The sequence below is a fragment of the Pseudophryne corroboree genome, chromosome 12 (assembly GCF_028390025.1).
Source record: "Pseudophryne corroboree isolate aPseCor3 chromosome 12, aPseCor3.hap2, whole genome shotgun sequence".
NCBI lineage: Eukaryota > Metazoa > Chordata > Amphibia > Anura > Myobatrachidae > Pseudophryne > Pseudophryne corroboree.
In genome coordinates, this window is record NC_086455.1 from 112037530 (window position 1) to 112057321 (window position 19792).

The 19792-nt window shown below is 45.5% G+C and overlaps 1 protein-coding gene across 2 annotated transcripts in view; it reads right to left on the minus strand.

Moving 5' to 3' along the window:
* BRMS1L (BRMS1 like transcriptional repressor) overlaps positions 1-19792 on the minus strand; it is a 164198-nt gene that overhangs the window by 101975 nt on the left and 42431 nt on the right. For both annotated transcript variants that reach the window (XM_063947856.1, XM_063947857.1), the window contains exon 2: positions 149-239. In XM_063947856.1, coding sequence (XP_063803926.1) covers positions 149-239 — 91 coding nt within the window. The remainder of the gene's footprint in view (positions 1-148; positions 240-19792) is intronic.

Consider the following 19792-nt stretch of genomic DNA (forward strand, 5'->3'; position numbering starts at 1 on the left):
CCGGAAAAGCTTTGACTGATTGGTGCTAAGCCTCTGTTGCTTCATCATATCCCATTATTTTCCTGTGGACCGTGCCGGAGAAAGGTATGTTTATATGATGAATCCGGATGCAGACAGTTTGGCATACTGAAAAATTATAGAGACTTACTGGTCTTTTAAATCTGTAAACTGCTTTTCAAGGTTGGACATTTCATCTAGGCATTCCATTCGCCGCCGCTCACAGTCTTCATCGTCCATTTCTATAAAAAAAAAAAAAAAGTGTCAAATATTTAATGAATTGGTTTAATTATATTTACATATGAGATATATAGATATATAATATTACACACACACACACACACATTGGTGTACAGCATTCCAATCCATATGACCTCCACATAAAACTCCGTTACATAACTGGCGATACTCACGGTCCATATATTACAAATACAGCAGACTAAGGGCCTAATTGATGTTGGATTCTGAGAAAGATGAAGAAAGAATCCATGCCACGCCAAATTGAGGAAGTAATTCATACAAAAAGGGGCCCAAACCAAGTACTGAGTACATATGTAAAGATTTTACTTTTCAGAGGGCAGATATGTGTTAAAAATTCTTATTGATTTTAAGTAATAGGATTTTAATTACCTACCGGTAAAATACTTTTCTTGCAGTCCGTAGTGGATGCTCGGGTCCACATTAGTACCATTGGATATAGACGGGTCCACTAGGAGTCACTGGCACTTTAAGAGTTTGATAGTGTGGGCTGGCTCCTCCCTCTATGCCCCTCCTACCAGACTCAGTCTAGAAACTGTGCACGAGGAGCCAGACAACTTCGAGGGAAGCATATTACACAGATAGCGGCGAGATTCACAACAGCTCACAAACAAGGCAAACCAAGCTAACTAGCTTGAAAACTCAGCAACAGCTGAACAACATTACTGAACCAAGTAATAACAGTACTTAAAGAACAAAGCAGTACTGAATCAAGTAATCACTGCAGGATAACCAATCGCTGGGCGGGTGCCCAGCATCCTCTACGGACTACGAGAAAGGATTTACCAATAGGTAATTAAAATACTATTTTTCTCTTACACGATAGAGGATGCTGGGGTCCACATTAGTACCATGGGGATGTACCAAAGCTCCCAGAACGGGAGGGAGAGTGCAGAGGCTCCTGCAGAACTGATTGACCAAATTTAAGGTAATCAGAGGCCAAAGTATCGAACTTGTACAACTTAGAAAACATGTTCGACCCAGACTAAGTAGCCGCTCGGCACTGTATAGCCGAGACACCCCGGGCAGCCGCCCAGGAAGAACCCACTTTTAAGAGTAGAGTGGGCATTAACAGATTTTGAACACGGCAATCCTGCCGTGGAATACGCATGCTGGATAGTGAACCTAATCCAGCGAGAGATAGTCTGTTTCTGTTTTTTGTAAATTGGAGGGTAGAGTACTCTCCCTCTTTTTAACAGCTGCGATTGAAACAGTGTTCTTTTATTTTATTTTTATGCACACACATTCTATTTTAGCTGCTAGCACCAAGCTGTTTGTTTGTTCCAGTTGAAACTCCACCGTAGGAAAATTCTTGGATTCACACCAAGACACATACCTTTTCCAAATGCGATGGTAAGTGTTTAGACGTTACCCCTTTCTTAGCTTGTATCAGGGTAGGAAAAACCTTGTTCGAAATGCCCTTCCGAGATCAACCTCCATGCCGCCAAACATAGCCGCAGTAAGTCTTGATAAGCGAACGGCCCCTGTTGTAACAGGTCCTCCCGAAGAGGAAGAGGCCTCAGATCTTCCAGCAGTAGATCCAGAAGATCTGCGTACCAAGCCCTTCTTGGCCAGTCCGGAGCAATGCGGATTGCCAGAACTCTTGTTCTCCTTATGAGCTTCGGAACCTTTGGGATGAGTGGAAGTGGAGGAAACCCGTACAACGACTGGCACACCCATGGAGACACCAGAGTGTCTACCGTCACTGTTTGCAGGTCCCTCGACCTGGAACAATACCTCTGAAGCTTCTTGTTGAGGTGGGAGGCCATCACGTCGATTTGAGGAACCCCCCCCCCCCCATTCTCATCACCTCCGTGAACACCTCTGGATGGAGGCCCCATCCCCCTGGATGGAGATAGTGTCTGCCAGGGAAATCCGCTTCCCAGTTGTCTACTCCCAGAATGAAAATTGCTGACAGTGCTAATGTGTATTTTTCTGCCCAGAGGATGATTCTTGTCACCTTTGACATTGCAACTCTGTTCTTCGTTCCGCCCTGTCTGTTTATGTAGGCCACAGTCGTTACATTGTCAGACTGTACTTGAATGGCTCGATCTCGCAGAAGATCTGCCGCTTGAAGAAGACAGTTGTACACGGCTCTTAGTTCCAGAATGTTTATTGGTAGACCGGATTCCAGGTTTGACCACCTTTCTTGGAAGGTTTTCCCTTGAGTGATTGTACCCCATCCCCGGAGACTTGCATCCATGGTTAGAAGGATTCAGTCCTGAATCCGGAACCTGCGGCCCTCCAAAAGGTGAGACATCTGCAGCCACCAGAGTAGTGAAATCCTTGCATTCGGTGACAGACTAATCCGCAGGTGCAAATGTAGATGAGACCCCGACCACTTGTCCAGGAGATCCAGTTGGAAGGCTCACGCATGAAATCTTCCGTACTGTAGAGCCTCATAGGAGGCAACCAACTATGCCCAGTGTTAGGCGCCGCGGTCCGGGCTCCCTCCCTGCCCCTAGCAACTAGGGACGCTGAGCGTGCTGAGCCGCTGTGTCCCTAGTAACGCTAGGACGTCGTGCGCGCTGAGCCGCCGGGTCCCTAGCAATGCTAGGCGCGCCGAGCCGCCGGGACCCTGGCAACGGGGACGCCACGGGCGGACCACGTTCCCCGTTGCAGGGTGGATTAATTAAGTGTGCACACATGTTCTCTGGTCGTGCAGCAGGGCAGCTGCACGACATTTATTATAATTAGGCTCTGGACTCTGATTGGAGGACTCCCTGCTAAATGCCTTCTCAGTGCCTCACACAGACGCCGGTGTTAGCAACATCTGTTCCTGGTCTGCTGTGCCCGGTCCTTCCAGTTCTCTGAGTCCTTGAGTCTTGGTGTTTGGTGTCTCATTCCAAGGAGTTCTCCTGGTCCTCATTCTTCCGTGACAGTCGTTAGAGGAGCTCGCTTGGTTTCGTGAGTGGCGGCTCTGCCCCATGTTGCGGCCTAGGCCGCTTTATATTGTTTTCTGATTTTGGAGCATTTGCGGAGGTATCCGCTTCCACAGTCCTCTCCGGTACTCGGCGGTGCCGTGTAGGAGAGTGGACAAGTGGAGTATTTTGGTTGTTCTTTTACCTGGCGGAAATCCGCGCATACTTTAGTTTTAGGTTTGTTAGTAGCCCCTGGCCTTGTTTAGTTAGAGGGTCCCTTGTTATCACCCTGTCTCAGTTCACTCTTTGTCTCTCATTAAGACCTGAGGGGGCATCGGAGTTGGGCAGACGTAATCCGCCCTTCAAACGCAACTGCCATGGGCTCAAGCAACCATAGTCTCGCAAGAGTGTACTGACAGCACGGGCGAGACAACGGAGATAGGGTGCCAGGGGCTATTCCCATTCCTTTCCCCTTTCCCAGCATTACGTTCTGGTATTCAGGTCCCATCGTATTAGATCACCCCAGACCCGAGTATTAGAATCATAACACCCAGAAGGTGAATGCACTGATGGGCTGGCTTCAGGACATCCCGGACCATTGTTTGAATCACCAACGCTTTCTCCTCCAGCAGAAACACCCACTGCACTTCCGTGTCGAGGATCATCCCCAGGAAAGAAAATCTCCTTGTCGGCTCCAAATGGGACTTTGGAAGGTTCAGGATCCAACCAAGTTTCCTGAGCAGACGAGTCGTGAAAGCAATCGAATGCAATAACTGCTCCCTAGTCCATGCCTTTATCAGCAGACAGTCCAGATATGGAATTGTGTTCACCCCCTGTCTGCGGAGGAGAACCATCATCTCTGCCATTACCTTTGTGAACACCCTCGGTGCTGTGGAGAGGCAGAATGGCAGTGCCTGAAACTGATAGTGACTGTCTAACAGAGTAAATCTGAGATAGGCCTGGTGCGGCGGCCAAATTGGAATGTGGAGGTACGCATCCTTGATATCCAGGGATACCAGAAATTCCCTGTCCTCCAAACCGGAGATCACTGCTCTCAGAGACTCCATTTTGAATTTGAACTACCTCAGATTAGGGTTTAGCGATTTCAAGTTCAAAATTGGTCTGACTGAACCATCCGGTTTCGGTACCACGAAAAGGTTCGAATAGAAACCCATGTGTTGCATATGAGGTGGAACAATGACCTCTGGCCTTTTCAATTTTTGGATGGTCTCCCAAAGGATAGCCCCGTCTATCATCAAAGCCGTTAAGCCTGATTTGAAGAACCGTGAGGCGGGAGTTCTTGAAATGCCAGTTAGTACCCCCTGGAACACAATGTCCTGTACCCAGGGATCCAGGCCAGACGACACCCAAACGTGGCTGAAACGTCTGAGCCTCACACCCACCAGCCCCTCCTCCAGGCCTCACGGTCCACCATCATGCGGAGGATTTAGAGGAACCAGAAGCAGGTTTCTGGTCCTGGGAGCCTGCGGAAGCAGGCTTTTTGGATTTTGCACGACCACCTCTTTGGACTTTGTCTTACCGGTCCGAAAGGACTGCAATGTACAGGAAGAAAATGGTTTCTTCCCAGAAGGCGTAGCTGAGGGAAGAAAAGGTGACTTACCCGCAGTTGCTGTGGAAATCCACGCATCCAATGCTTCCCCAAATAGAGCCTGACCTGTGTAGGGTAGGTTCTCCACACCGCTTCTGGATTCCGCATCTGCAGACCATTGACGCAGCCAGAGTCTCCTGCTAGCCGAGACAGACATGGAAGATATCCTTGCAGTCAGCTTACCCAGGTCCTTCGTGGATTCCACCATGAACCCCGCAGAATCCTGTATGTTACGTAAAAACAGTTCAATGTCACTTCCGTCCATTGTATCTAAGTCCTCTAGTAACGTGCTTCACCACTTTACAATAACTTTAGAGATCCATGCACAGGCAGGAGTAGGCTTCAACGCCACCCCTGAAGCAGTGTATATGGATTTGAGCATAGTGTCAATCTTACGATCAGCCGGTTCTTTTAACGTGGTAGACCCAGGGACAGGTAAAACCCCCTTCTTTGACAGTCTGGAAACAGAGGCGTCAACTTTTCTCTATCCTCCTCAGGGAAAGACAACCAAAACCCTTTTGGGGATCTGGAATTTTTTCTCTGGGTTCTTCCAGGATTTTTCAAATAAAGAGTTTAATTCTTTAGACGCAAGGAAGGTTAGCGAGGCTTTCTTATTATCTGTGAAGTAAGCCTCCTCAACCTGCTCAGGTGTTGTGTCAGAAGTGTTTAACACATCTCTAATAGCCTCAATCATGAGCTGGACCCACTTAGCCAGGGATGCCGCCCCCCTCAGCACATCCCCAACACCCATGTCAGAGTCGGTATCCGTGTCATCTTGATTAATCTGGGCAAATGCATGTTTTTGTGGATATATGGTAGGGGATTTTGAAGGAATAGGGACAGAACCGGACCAAACTGCCATATCCTTCTTTAATACCAGAGTTTCAGTCTCAGTATGAGCTACCCTAGTAGAGATCTGAGAGATCACTCCCTTAATAGAGGTCAACCACTGAGGCTCAGTAATAGGGATCCGAGACAAAACATTACATTCCTGTGTACATGGAATGGATTCCTCCTGAGGGGAAATGTTCTCTGCAGCATAAGATACAGAGTCCCTAGACATGGCTATGTGAGAAACAAACGCCCACACACAGGAAAATGTCAGTGTCTTCTAGGTACACTTGCACAGTCAAGGATTGTGTAGGATTATAGGGGGCGCTGGCAGGCGGATACTTGCCGCATCCTGGGTTGCAGCTACTGCGCGACTGCCGTAGCCCACAGCCGCAATAGTAAGGACACACCTGCGTTGTCTGGACCGCGCCCCACCAATGGTGTTCTAACGCTGTTGGCACGCCCCCTGCCACCCAGCGACTGCCTCTGCCTGTGAATCAGGTAGAGGCAATCGCAGCCCTGAGAGGCTTTTAGCATCGCACTGGGCCTCCTGAGGTGCGTGTGCTCACTCCCCAAAGGGCTTCAGACTGCGATCACTGCCACTGCAGCGATCCAGTCTGAATTGGGCCCATAGTGCATTGTATTATCAACCAATCATACCAAACAGGTTATAAAAAGATAATCATTTTCACATGTAGATTGAGGCTTAAAACAGAGTGAGGAACCCCTATAACGTTAGGGACCTGCTGATGAGGTTACCTTGACGAATGGTGGGCAGGCTCATAATATTGGCCAATTTTATGCTAAAAAACTCAAGATATGACGTATAATTAAATGCATTATAATTCTATCGGTTGTATAATATACCTGCTCTCTTGTGTCTTCAAAACAGCATCAACTCTAGGTACTGTACAGACAGGTACTTATCCATCATGCAATACAATCAGGGAGGCGTCTGATTGGCACAAAATTTATTCTGCAGCAGGACAATGACCCCAAACATACAGAATGTCATTAAGAACTATTTCCAGCGTAAAAAAAAATAAAATAAAAACGAACAAGGAGTCCTGGAAGTGATGAAATGGCCCCCAGAGAGCCCTGATCTCAACATTAACAAGTCTGCCTGGAATTAAGTGAAGAAACAGAAGGATTTGAGCAAGCCTACAGCAACAGAAGATCTGTGGTTAGTTCTCCAAGATGTTTGAAAAAACCTCCCTGAAGAGTTCCTTCAAAAACAGTGTGCAAGGGTACGTAGAAGAATAGATGCGGTTCTAAAGGCAAAATGGTAGTTAAACCAAATAATGATTTTATTTAGATTTCTCTTCTGTTCATACACTTTGGATTTTATTAATAAAAATAAACTATTAACTCTATTTTTGGAAGAACATCTATACTTCTGGCATTGTCAAAACAACTAATGTTGGCAGTTAGCCTTAAGACGTTCAAATATAATCTCCCCTATGTGTATTAGGAATGATTACTAAAGCCTAGCAAAACTTACGTGTAAAAAAACTAGTAAAAAATTCCGACAATACCAATGGATGCATTAGCCCCCACTATAAGCATCTATTACACCTTACAAAACCCAGGCACTCTTGAAAATGAGCATCGTTCTTCCTTCTATGCAAGAGTCTAAATGAAGGATAATAAAAAAATAAAATAAAAATATGAGACCGAAGAATGCCGCTAGTTTTGGGGCCAAGGTAGTACTCTTCTCCCCCAGGACTGTAGTACAGCATGTACTGAAGAAAGTGGAAAGTGGGTAGTAATGGAGAATAGGTTGGGGTGAGGGAGGTAAATAGTCCGTTTTCTCTGGGTGTAAAAACCCACTTTCTACTTCTTTTAAACCCCCCTGGCAAATACAGCGAATAGGATGCAATACATGTAACTGATCATGCAATAGTATAAATACAGTAGTTTCTGTGTTTACACATGACAGTGAGTGAGTTATTACATGATGCTATAGGACAGTTTTTCAAACTTGGTCCTCAGGACAAACTAAAAACAGCCCGAGTTGTAAGGATTTCCATGCATAAGCAATGGTGACAGATATATTCAACTGAAGTTGGATCCATTCTGACATTCATTTGTCGGAATGGATCCGACCTGGGCTAGTCAATGACATCTCAATTCGACCTTTAAAATAAATTAAGTCGAATTGAGATGCGGGATGGGAGAGCCGTGGGCAGACAGGGGAGAGCAACGCTACAGCAGCGCTCTCCCCGTCTACCCGCGGCTCCCCATCCCCATCTGACCGTCTCCCTGCCTCTCCCCGTCCCTGTATCACAGCCGCCGCTCATGGCAGCGTCCACCCGGCTCGAGCAAGCAAGGTCTCGCTTGCTGGAGCCGGGTGGACGCTGTTGTGAGCGGAGGCTGTGACATCCTCTGGCGCTGTTCTGTCCCGGCTCACCTCAACTTTTTTTAAAGTCTAATTGAGATGGTCGAAAAGGGGGCAAAAATCTGTCGGTTTTGGCCCAGTTTGACAAGCATGTGGATCGGCAGCTGTTCCGCCAATCAACATGCTTTTCGACAAGTCGAATTCCTCCACTTGTCAAAAAATTTCGGGTTAGACTGAATAGGTCAGAACCCCATCCGACCTAAAAAACTGCTAGAATACTAGAGATGGCAACAGCAATGACCAGTAAACTCACTAGGTATAAGAGCTTAACTCAGATGGTACCCAGTAATCTACTAAACATTCTTAGTTTGGCAACATGCAGCAAAAATGTCGCACAGCCTGGAGGAATGTGGAGTAGATGCAAATTACTTCAAACATGCTCTAGTCGTCATCTTGAAGTTGTAAGCTACGGAAATACAAAGACTACAAGCTCACATAGATGATTTGGACAACAGAGGACGTTGAAACAATCAGTGTTCGGAGCATGCCTGAGGATATTCCTCATCACGGCCTGCAATATGTTCTTACTAAAAACTCTAACAAAATCTTAGGCCAAGACTAATGAATCCATTGTGTTTGATAGAGCCTACAGGTACGCAATCCGAACGTCCATAGGATATTTGCCGTTCGCATTATTTATCACAGAAAGACGAGATACTCCGTATCCTTCGGGGTTTGGAAACAGTGGATGGCTCGATGGCTAATTAATCTGGTTTTTCAAGATCTCCTGGCATAAATTGCAAATACTAAGTAAACGTATATACAAGCACTTGTAATTTGTCGTCAAGATTGTGGTTTTTAAATCTGTATTAAATTTTTTTACTTCACTATATGGATATCCTTTCCCATTTTTCCCTTACATGCACATGGAGGAAAAACTGCAGTTGCAGTAGCGGAAAAGGATAAACTGTGAACGGGTTTTGTACATTTATTTCACTGAAGCGCCTGGACCGGTATGTCACTTTGTGTGTATGGATTAGTTTATGGGAGGCTGAAAGTATCCTCCTAGACACAGTACGGGTTGATTGGCTGCTAAGGAGCACACCTACTGACTTTCACTTGTTTTCCTTTGTAACAGTTGCTCCAGTCCGAGATGTGCGGATATCACTCTTGATGTAAGGACTCGCATTGAAATTATTAGACATTAGGGCAGATGTACGATCCTTTGCCATGTGCTTTCTCCACATTGCTGCTGTTAACATGTACTGGTCCCGCATCCCAGAAATGTAAGAAGCTGCTCACATTAGGCTTTTAACAAATGAACACAGCACATACAGCAATATCACCTGGCGCACTGTGTGCAAAGGAAGGCGAAGGCTACCTGATGTACGAAGGCTGTGGTAGATCTTCACCGCACGTTACTCCACTCCTGATACTTCGTCAGCTCAGGGCTGGTACTGCCACTGTGATACAGGATTGTTGTGGGGTTTTGTTTTCATCTGTTTACGTTGCAATAGTTTGTTTTTTCTTAGTAATTCTATGACAGGAATGAGTCGAGACCTTTTGTCCCTGCCTCCTCTGCAGCCACAGCATCCTTCAACATCAAGTGCACATGTTGGCATGCGCGGGGGCTGCTGGGTAGAAGGATTGCAGCGCATGCACAAGTCATCAACGAACGACAGAATAAAACTCCTACATCACCTCACCATTGATAAAACGGCAGGCCGGGGATACCTACATGCTGGTGATGTGACAGCATATCACAGCGATAATGCGTTGAAGTGCCACGCACAAATAAGGATAGTTAGGCGCAGATTAAGACAGCTACCCTATTGTTCCTTATGCCTGTTAAGGTACCCTAGACTGCTCAGATAGTCCTCATGTTCACGTTACTGGTTGAGTTTCCACTTCATTCTTATTTTCCCATGTTTATACTATTTAAAACATAACCGCTCAAATATTAAAATATATTTGTGCTTTCTACTGGAAGGGTTTTCATAGTTTATAATGCGTATTTACTGATCTGTAAAGTTATATTTGTTAACAGCTAGTATCCCATTTGTGTATTGGTTGTCTTACCTGTATGGCTGCTGTTGTCTCCTTACACTGCAAAGAATAGGTCCTGGGCCTAGTGGTGACACTGGTTTTTGCCACAATGCTGCACAGGAGCGGTGAGATTTGTTCTTTTCTCTCTAATATGGGTTCATATTTACTTTTTTTTTTTCCCCCACTGTTCTCTTCATCTGTTCCCCATGCCTCTTTTCCTTTCCCATCTCTTTAGCCAGAAATCTGATGTTTATTTAGAATTACTGGTCTTTTGTATATCGGACAGATGTACTGTTCGCCACTTTGTGCCTTATCCAGCGTTCTCTTACTATCTTTAATGACTAGTTTAAATATTGTTTCAGTTAACGTGAAAGGACTTCATATTCCTGAGAGGCGGTCACGCACATTATGTGAACTACAGGGCGAAAACGCTAATGTTGCTTTTTTTTTTTTTTTAAACAGGAAAGTTATTTAAAAGAAGGCGCTGTGCAGACTCTCAGGAACAGAGCATTCCCCTGCAAATATTTTTGGAATAATGCCGAAGATAAAACCCTAGGAGTTGCAATTCTATTCGCTTGCCATGTTCCCCTCACAGATGTCTGTTTACTGTTGATTGCAGGCCGTGCTTTATTGATAAATTTTACATTTTATGAACCGTTTTTTTCTTTTGTAAATGCTTATACGCAAACAGGGCCAGCCTGCTTTCTTTGACAAAGCCTTGAATCTTGTTCAAGCACACTCTGAAGGTGTGTTGGACTTGGAGGAGACTAAAATTGGTTTTTAGACCCCATCTTGACTCCTCCAATAAGTCACCTAGATACTCGAACAAGATTCATTGCAAGGTCAAAAAAAACTTTATGAACATCTACTGGTAGCTATGTGGCGTATTCAACAACTACACAAGACTATTCTCTCTTTTCTGACCCTCATAACGTTTAAACCAGACTAGATTATCTTTATCTCGCATAGGTTTCTTCAACTGGCAATAGATACAAATATAGTCACATTTCTTGGTCTGACCATGTTCCTGTCTTATTGAGACCTATTTTACGGTGTTCTAATCGAAGACCCTTTCCTTGGCGTTTAAATGAGATGCTGTGCCAAAATTCTGTCAACTGGAAGAATATTTTAACATTAATGACCTCTCATACATCTAACGTTACGGTCTGGGAAGAACACAAATGCATCATTAAGGGAAAAGCTTAATCAGTTGGAAACATGTCTTAAAAAAATAGCAGCTAGCAAAAAGAGAAGGACTTGTTAAAGTAACACAAATCCTCCCTTTCTGCCAAGACTCTCCAACCCCTCAGACGCTCACCATGAGCTAAACATGCTTATGTCAGACAATCTAAATCAGACGCTCGCAAATGCCAGAGCAGTTTCTTTATTTAGGGAAACAAAACAAGCCAGGACGCTGTCTAAGGCGTTATAAGTTCAGCATTCAGCCACATTCATTGCCCGTATAAAGTCAACTGGCTCTTTTTGCAACTCCATGAGAAAATTGCTGTAACATTGCAGTCCTATTACTCTCAATTACATAATTTTAATTAATCAAGAGTAGGGGGTAGACAATATGTCATGTAAGGCTACCATTACGGCCTTCCTGGAAAAGGTTAGAATTTCCCACTCTAAGAATTGGAGATTGACTCCTTCAAGGAGTCATTCACTTTATAGGAATTTGAAAGTGCTATAAAATCCACTCTAAATGGCAAAAGCCCAGGCAGGTTTTCCATTGCGTATTATAATTTGATTGGAGATTACTTAACACCCCTGATGATCTCCTTTTAATGAGGTCTCGGACGCCTCTCCCTTTTCTTCTAATTCTTTGCTTGCTGATCTCAGTAATACCTAAAAGAAGGAAAAGGCCCAACTCAGTATTCCAGCTATAGACCCATCTCCCCGTTAAACGTTGACCTAAAACTTTTTGATAAGACAGAATTTTGAAAATAAATGGCTTATAGCCTCAAACGGTTTCTCCCTAACCTGATTCATTCAGACCAGGTGTGATTTGTTCCTTGACTTGATTCATTTGGCATCATCCCAGAAGATTCTAGCTATCATTCTGTCATCAGATGCAGAATAGGGGTTTGACAGGGTTTATTGGGAATTTGTAATGGGGATGTTGGAACACTTGGGTTTAGGTCCGTCGGGCATCCAGAGAATCTGAGCTCTTTACTTAATGCCTTCTGCCTGTGTGAGGCTTAATGGAGACTTATTGGAACCTGTAGTAATGGTCAACAGCATCCGCCAGGGCTGCCCCCCTATATCCTCTTGTATTTGTTTTATGCATGGAGGCCATGGCGAGAGACTTTGGATAAAATGGTAATAGAACTGGATTAGTTGCTGGGAAAAAAAAATATAAAACTTGCTCTTTTTGCTGACAACCTGCTAGCCATCAATACTAAACCATTGATTTCCATTTCCAAACTCCTTAAGGAATTTGAATGATTTGGAGAGCTTTCTAATTTTTAAGTGAATTTGTCCAAATCAGTGGCACTAAATATCGCAGTAGGCCAAACGCACCTGAGGGGATTGCTGGATTTATCCCAATTCCCCTGTCACCCAACGCAGATTAAATATCTTGGAGTGTTATTACACAGATCTCTGCTAAGTATTTTATTCTAATTTTCAACCTCTGCTGGCTAGGCTTCGAGCAGACCTTCTTACATGGTGCTCTAAGAAGATCTCGTGGATAGGGTGAATCAGTCATTAAAATGAAAGTGCTGCCTAGGGGCCTTTATCTTTTGCATACTCTCCACATATCATTACCTGGTTTACCGCGCTTCATCGTATTGTTTAGACTTTGTTTGGGCAGGCTCTAGGCCTCACTCACCACACACACACACACACACACACACACACACCATTGAGGCCTACAACTGTCACATTTCCTTTCCTATTATCATGCAGTGTTAGTCACAAGGGTTATGACATGGGGTAGACTTTGACCGGAAGCAATGGATAGATATTGAGGTAGAGTATCTCCCTTCTCAAAACGAAGGATTTATTTGGTTCTCTGTACTCCCATGCATTTCCCCATCCTATACTAGGTCCAACTATTTCCTGTTTGCATCATTTTCACGTACAGCCACTCCTCTCCCTTGTTCCCTCTCCTTTAACTCCACTGTTTGCAAATTCAACATTTCCACAAAGGGGTCCCACCTAACTTATTTAAATTAGTCTCCGGGTGAGTAAATCGCTTGATAAATATGGGGTTATGAGTTTTCCCTCTATTCAGGACAAGTGGAATTTGTCTAATTGTGAGACGTGGAAATACCTTCAGATAAGAAACTTCCTCCAGAGCCTAGGCTCTACTAAAACATTTGGTCGGGGAACTACTCTGAGAACATGTGCATATCACAAAAGCCCCCTGCGCATATGCTGTCCTCCATCTATTCTATATTGATGGACAATTTCTTTTCTAATAGGTCCAAATTGACATATGACTGGGAAGCCTATTTACAAGGCTTAGTAGGAGAGGACGACTGATCAGTCTTTTTTTTTTTTTTAAACAATATATTTTTTGTTTTTTTGAAGTTGTACATACATTAAGAATACAAAACAAAACAGTAAAGAGTATTTTTAAGACCATATAAATTATGGGCAGACTGTTTTTGACATAAAGAAGCTCGGAGACAGGTTGGTTAGATACACTCTGCAAGGCAATCCAACATAGTATATACCATATTGCTTACCACACAGTAGTAATGTTAATGGGACACACACACACACACACACACACACACACACACACACACACACACACACACACACACACACACACACACACCAGAAAGCATCATAGCAAGAGTTACAATGCACATTTACAGCAGTCAAACATACTCAGATATGCACAGATATACGCGCTTAAGTAACGGGAGACCAGAGAGCAGTGGGATATTATACAAATAAATACAATTGATACACACCACCAACACTATACGTTATGTGACATAACTTGCCAAAAATTCAGTTCTGTTTACGTGTCGAGTAAGGAGACTCAAGCCACTTGACCCAAAAATCTGGGGGGAAAAAAAAAATTCCCGCCTTTCTGGCTCTGTATACAAATTTCTCATTTGCTGCCGTTTCATTAACTAGTGAAATCCAGTATTTCAACACCAGGCCTTCACCAGCAAGCCAAAGTCTGGCAATACATAGTTTAGCTAATCCACATAGATTTATTATGCAACGTCTGCTAAAGGTGTCAAGAGTCTACTCCTCCACAGCCGACAAAACACATACCACAGGTATAAGGACAGAAGAGGGAATTCCAGTTTCCACTAAGGCGTTAACACCGCTCCAAAATATTGCTACTAAAGGGCATAGCCAAACCATGTGCCAAAAATTGGCATCCAGATTGCAAGATTTAGGACACTTCGTGGTGTGGCCACTCCAAATATGAACCAACTACACCGGGGTCATTTATACTCTATGAATTATAAATAATTGTATTTGCTGGTATCGAATGGTGGTGGTAGTAGAGTAATGAGGAGAGCCTAAGGCGCATTCCCATGCCTCATCCGTAATACATCCCAAGTCCACCTCCCATTTACCTCTAAGGGAGGACGAGTCTGGAGTATATTCATATAAATCAGGGGTGGGGAACCTGTGGCCCTCCAGCTGTTGCTGAACTACACATCCCAGCATGCCATGCAACAGTTTTAGCATAGCCAAGTAGCAAAACTGTAGCAGGGCATGCTGGTATGTGTAGTTCAACAGCTGGAGGGCCAAAGGTTCCCCACCCATGATATAAATACTAGAAACTAAGGGGCTAATTCAGACCTGATTACTCGTTAGGGTTTTTTTGCAGTCCTGCATTCACCGCCCACAGGGGAGTATTTTAGCTCTGCAAGTGTGCGACCGCATGTGTAGCAGAGCTGTACAAACAGATTTTGTGCAGTCTGAGTAGCCCAGGACATAATCAGCCGATGCGATCACAGCCTGTCCGTGAACGGAATCGATGTCAGACACCCGCCTGGATACACCTGCGTTTTTCCAAACACTCCCAGAAAATGGTCAGTTGCCACCCACAAACGCCTTCTTCCTGTCAATCACCTTGCGATCACCCATGGGAATAGATTCTTCGCACAAACTCATTGCAGAGTAACGAACCGCTTTGTACCCGTGTGACGCACCTGCGCATTGCAGTGCATACACATGTGCAGTTCTGACCTGATCTCGGCGGTGCAAAAAAACAGTAGCGAGTAATCAGGTCTGAATTAGGCCCTAAGGGCCTAAATCAGACCTGATCGCAAGGGTGCGTTTTTTGCATCCCTGCGATCAGGAAGTCACTGCCTGCAGGGGAAGGGGGAAACCGCTGTGCAGGGGTGCGATCGCATGTGCAGGAGAGCTGCACAGACAGAAGTTTGTGCAGTCTCTGCACAGCCCAAGACTTACTCTTCCAGTGCAATGTTCAGGGACGGCGTCAGAAACCCTCCCTTCAAACGCTTGGGCACGCTTGTGTTTTTATGGACACTCCCTGAACACGGTCTGTTGCCACCCACATATGGCCTCTTCCTGTCAATCACCTTGCAATCGCTTTTCTCGTACATCCAGTCGCTGTCCGCCGATCCCAGTTGCCGAGGACCGATGCGCCTGCGCATTGTGGTGCATGTGCAGTTCAGACCTGATCGCAGACTGTACGAAAACGCAGCCTAGCGATCAGGTCCGAATTAGGCCCTAAATGCCCATTTCCCTGATTTTGTAACAGACTTAACTGGAGAATCCGTAATAATTGGAGGGGTTTTAGAAAATTGTGCATTAATTGCATGTCTTAATTGCAGGAATCGATAAAATAAGAATTTACTTACCGATAATTCTATTTCTCGGAGTCCGTAGTGGATGCTGGGGTTCCTGAAAGGACCATGGGGAATAGCGGCTCCGCAGGAGACAGGGCACAAAAAGTAAAGCTTTAGGATCAGGTGGTGTGCACTGGCTCCTCCCCCTATGACCCTCCTCCAAGCCAGTTAGGTACTGTGCCCGGACGAGCGTACACAATAAGGGAGGAATTATGAATCCCGGGTAAGACTCATACCAGCCACACCAATCACACCGTACAACTTGTGATCTAAACCCAGTTAACAGTATGATAACAGCGGAGCCTCTGAAAAGATGGCTCACAACAATAATAACCCGATTTTTGTAACTATGTACAAGTATTGCAGATAATCCGCACTTGGGATGGGCGCCCAGCATCCACTACGGACTCCGAGAAATAGAATTATCGGTAAGTAAATTCTTATTTTCTCTATCGTCCTAGTGGATGCTGGGGTTCCTGAAAGGACCATGGGGATTATACCAAAGCTCCCAAACGGGCGGGAGAGTGCGGATGACTCTGCAGCACCGAATGAGAGAACTCCAGGTCCTCTTTTGCCAGGATATCAAATTTGTAGAATTTTACAAACGTGTTCTCCCCTGACCACGTAGCTGCTCGGCAGAGTTGTAATGCCGAGACCTCTCGGGCAGCCGCCCAAGATGAGCCCACCTTCCTTGTGGAATGGGCCTTAACCGATTTAGACTGTGGCAGGCCTGCCTCAGAATGTGCAAGTTGAATTGTGTTACAAATCCAACGAGCAATCGCCTGCTTAGAAGCAGGCGCACCCAACTTGTTGGGTGCATACAGTATAAACAGCGAGTCAGATTTTCTGACTCCAGCTGTCCTGGAACATATTTTCAGGGCCCTGACAACTCCTAGCAACTTGGAGTCCTCCAAGTCCCTAGTAGGTGCAAGGCACCACAATAAGCTGGTTCAGGTGAAACACTGACACCACCTTAGGGAGAGAACTGGGGACGAGTCCGCAGCTCTGCCCTGTCCGAATGGACAAACAGATATGGGCTTTTTTGAGAAAAAACCACCAATTTGACACTCGCCTGGTCCAGGCCAGGGCCAAGAGCATGGTCACTTTTTATGTGAGATGCTTCAAATCCACATATTTGACTGGTTTTAAACCAATGTGATTTGAGGAATCCCAGAACTACGTTGAGATCCCACAGTGCCACTGGAGGCACAAAAAAGGGGTTTGTATATGCAATACTCCCTTGACAAACTTCTGGACTTCAGGAACTGAAGCCAATTCTTTCTGGAAGAAAATTTACAGGGCCGAATTTGAACCTTAATGGACCCCAATTTGAGGCCCATAGACACTCCTGTTTGCAGGAAATGCAGGAAACGACCGAGTTGAAATTTCTTTGTGGGGCCTTCCTGGCCTCACACCACGCAACATATTTTCGCCACACGTGGTGATAATGTTGTGCGGTCACCTCCTTTCTGGCTTTGACCAGGGTAGGAATGACCTCTTCCGGAATGCCTTTTTTCCCTTAGGATCCGGCTTTCCATCGCCATGCCGACAAACGCAGCTGCGGTAAGTCTTGGAACAGACATGGTACTTGCTGAAGCAAGTCCCTTCTTAGCGGCAGAGGCCATAAGACCTCTGTAAGCATCTCTTGAAGTTCCGGGTACCAAGTCCTTCTTGGCCAATCCGGAGCCATGAGTATAGTTCTTACTCCTCTACGTCTTATAATTCTCAGCACCTTAGGTATGAGAAGCAGAGGAGGGAACACATACACCGACTGGTACACCCACGGTGTTACCAGAACGTCCACATCTATTGCCTGAGGGTCTCTTGACCTGGCGCAATACCTGTCCCGTTTTTTGTTCAGACGGGACGCCATCATGTCCACCTTTGGTATTTCCCAACGGTTTACAATCATGTGGAAAAAACTTCTCAATGAAGTTTCCACTCTCCCGGGTGGAGGTCGTGCTGAGGAAGTCTGCTTCCCAGTTTCCATTCCCGGGATGAAAAACTGCTGACAGTGTTATCACATGATTTTCCGCCCAGCGAAAAGTCCTTGCAGTTTCTGCCATTGCCCTCCTGCTTCTTGTGTCGCCCTGTCTGTTTACGTGGGCGACTGCCGTGATGTTTTTCCCACTGGATCAATACCGGCTGACCTTGAAGCAGAGGTCTTGCTAAGCTTAGAGCATTATAAATTTACCCTTAGCTCCAGTATATTTATGTGGAGAAAAGTCTCCATACTTGATCACACTCCCTGGAAATTTTTTCCTTGTGTGACTGCTCCCCAGCCTCTCAGGCTGGGCTCCGTGGTTACCAGCATCCAATCCTGAATGCCGAATCTGCTGCCCTCTAGAAGATGAGCACTCTATAACCACCACAGGAGAGACACCCTTGTCCTTGGATATTGGGTTATCCGCTGATGCATCTGAAGATGCGATCCGGACCATTTGTCCAGCAGATCCCACTGAAAAGTTCTTACGTGAAATCTGCCGAATGGAATTGCTTCGTAGGAAGCCACCATTTTTACCAGGACCCTTGTGCAATGATGCACTGTTTTTAGGAGGTTCCTGACTTGCTCGGATAACTCCCTGGCTTTCTCTTCCGGGAGAAACACCTTTTTCTGGACTGTGTCCAGAATCATCCCTAGGCACAGCAGACGTGTCGTCGGGATCAGCTGCGATTTTGGAATATTTAGAATCCACCCGTGCTGATTGTAGCAGTATCCGAGATAGTGCTACTCCGACCTCCAACTGTTCCCTGGACTATGCCCCTATCAGGAGATCGTCCAAGTAAGGGATAATTAAGACGCCTTTTCTTCGAAGAAGAATCATCAATTCGGCCATTACCTTGGTAAAGACCCCAGGGTGCCGTGGACAATCCAAACGGCAGCGTCTGAAACTGATAGTGACAGTTCTGCACCACGAACCTGAGGTACCCTTAGTGAGAAGGGCAAATTTGGGACATAGAGGTAAGCATCCCTGATGTCCCGGGACACTATATAGTCCCCTTATTCCTGGTTCGTTATCACTGCTCTGAGTGACTTCATCTTAATTTGAACCTTTGTAAGTGTTCAAAAACAAATTTTTAGAATAAGTCTCACCTAGCCTTCTGGCTTCAGTACCACAATATAGTGTGGAATAATACCCCTTTTCTGTAGTAGGAGGGGTAATTTAATTATCACCTGCTGGGAATACAGCTTGTGAATTTTTTCCCATACTACCTCCTTGTCGGAGGGAGACTTGGTAAAGCAGACTTCAGGAGCCTGCGAAGGGGAAACGTCTCGACATTCCCCTCTGTACCCCCGGGATACTACTTGTAGGATCCAGGGGTCCTGTACGGTCTCAGCGCCATGCTGAGAACTTGTCAGACGCGGTGGAACGCTTCTGTTCCTGGGAATGGGCTGCCTGCTGCAGTCTTCTTCCCTTTCCTCTATCCCTGGGCAGATATGATCTTATAGGGACGAGAGGACTGAGGCTGAAAAGACGGTGTCTTTTTCTGCAGAGATGTGACTTAGGGTAAAAAACGGTGGATTTTCCAGCAGTTGCCGTGACCACCAGGTCCGATGGACCGACCCCAAACAAGTCCTCTTCCTGTATACGGCCATACTGTGCCGTTTGGAATCTGCATCACCTGACCACTGTCGTGTCCATAACATCTTCTGGCAGTTATGGACATCGCGTTTATTCATGATGCCAGAGTGCAAATATCCCTCTGTGCATCTCGCATATATAGAAATGCTCTATAGTCAATAAAATACTGTCCCTGTCAAGGGTATCAATATTTTTAGTCAGGGAATCCGACCAAGCCACCCTAGCTCTGCACATCCAGGCTGAGGCGATCGCTGGCCGCAGTATAACACCAGTATGTGTGTATATACTTTTTATTATATTTTCCAGCCTTGTCAGCTGGTCCTTGAGGACGGCCCTATCTATAGACGGTACCGCCACTTGTTTTGATAAGCGTGTGAGCGCCTTATCCACCTTAAAGGGTGTTTCCCAACGCGCCCTAACTTCTGGCGGGAAAGGGTATACCGCCCATAATTTTCTATCGGGGGGAACCC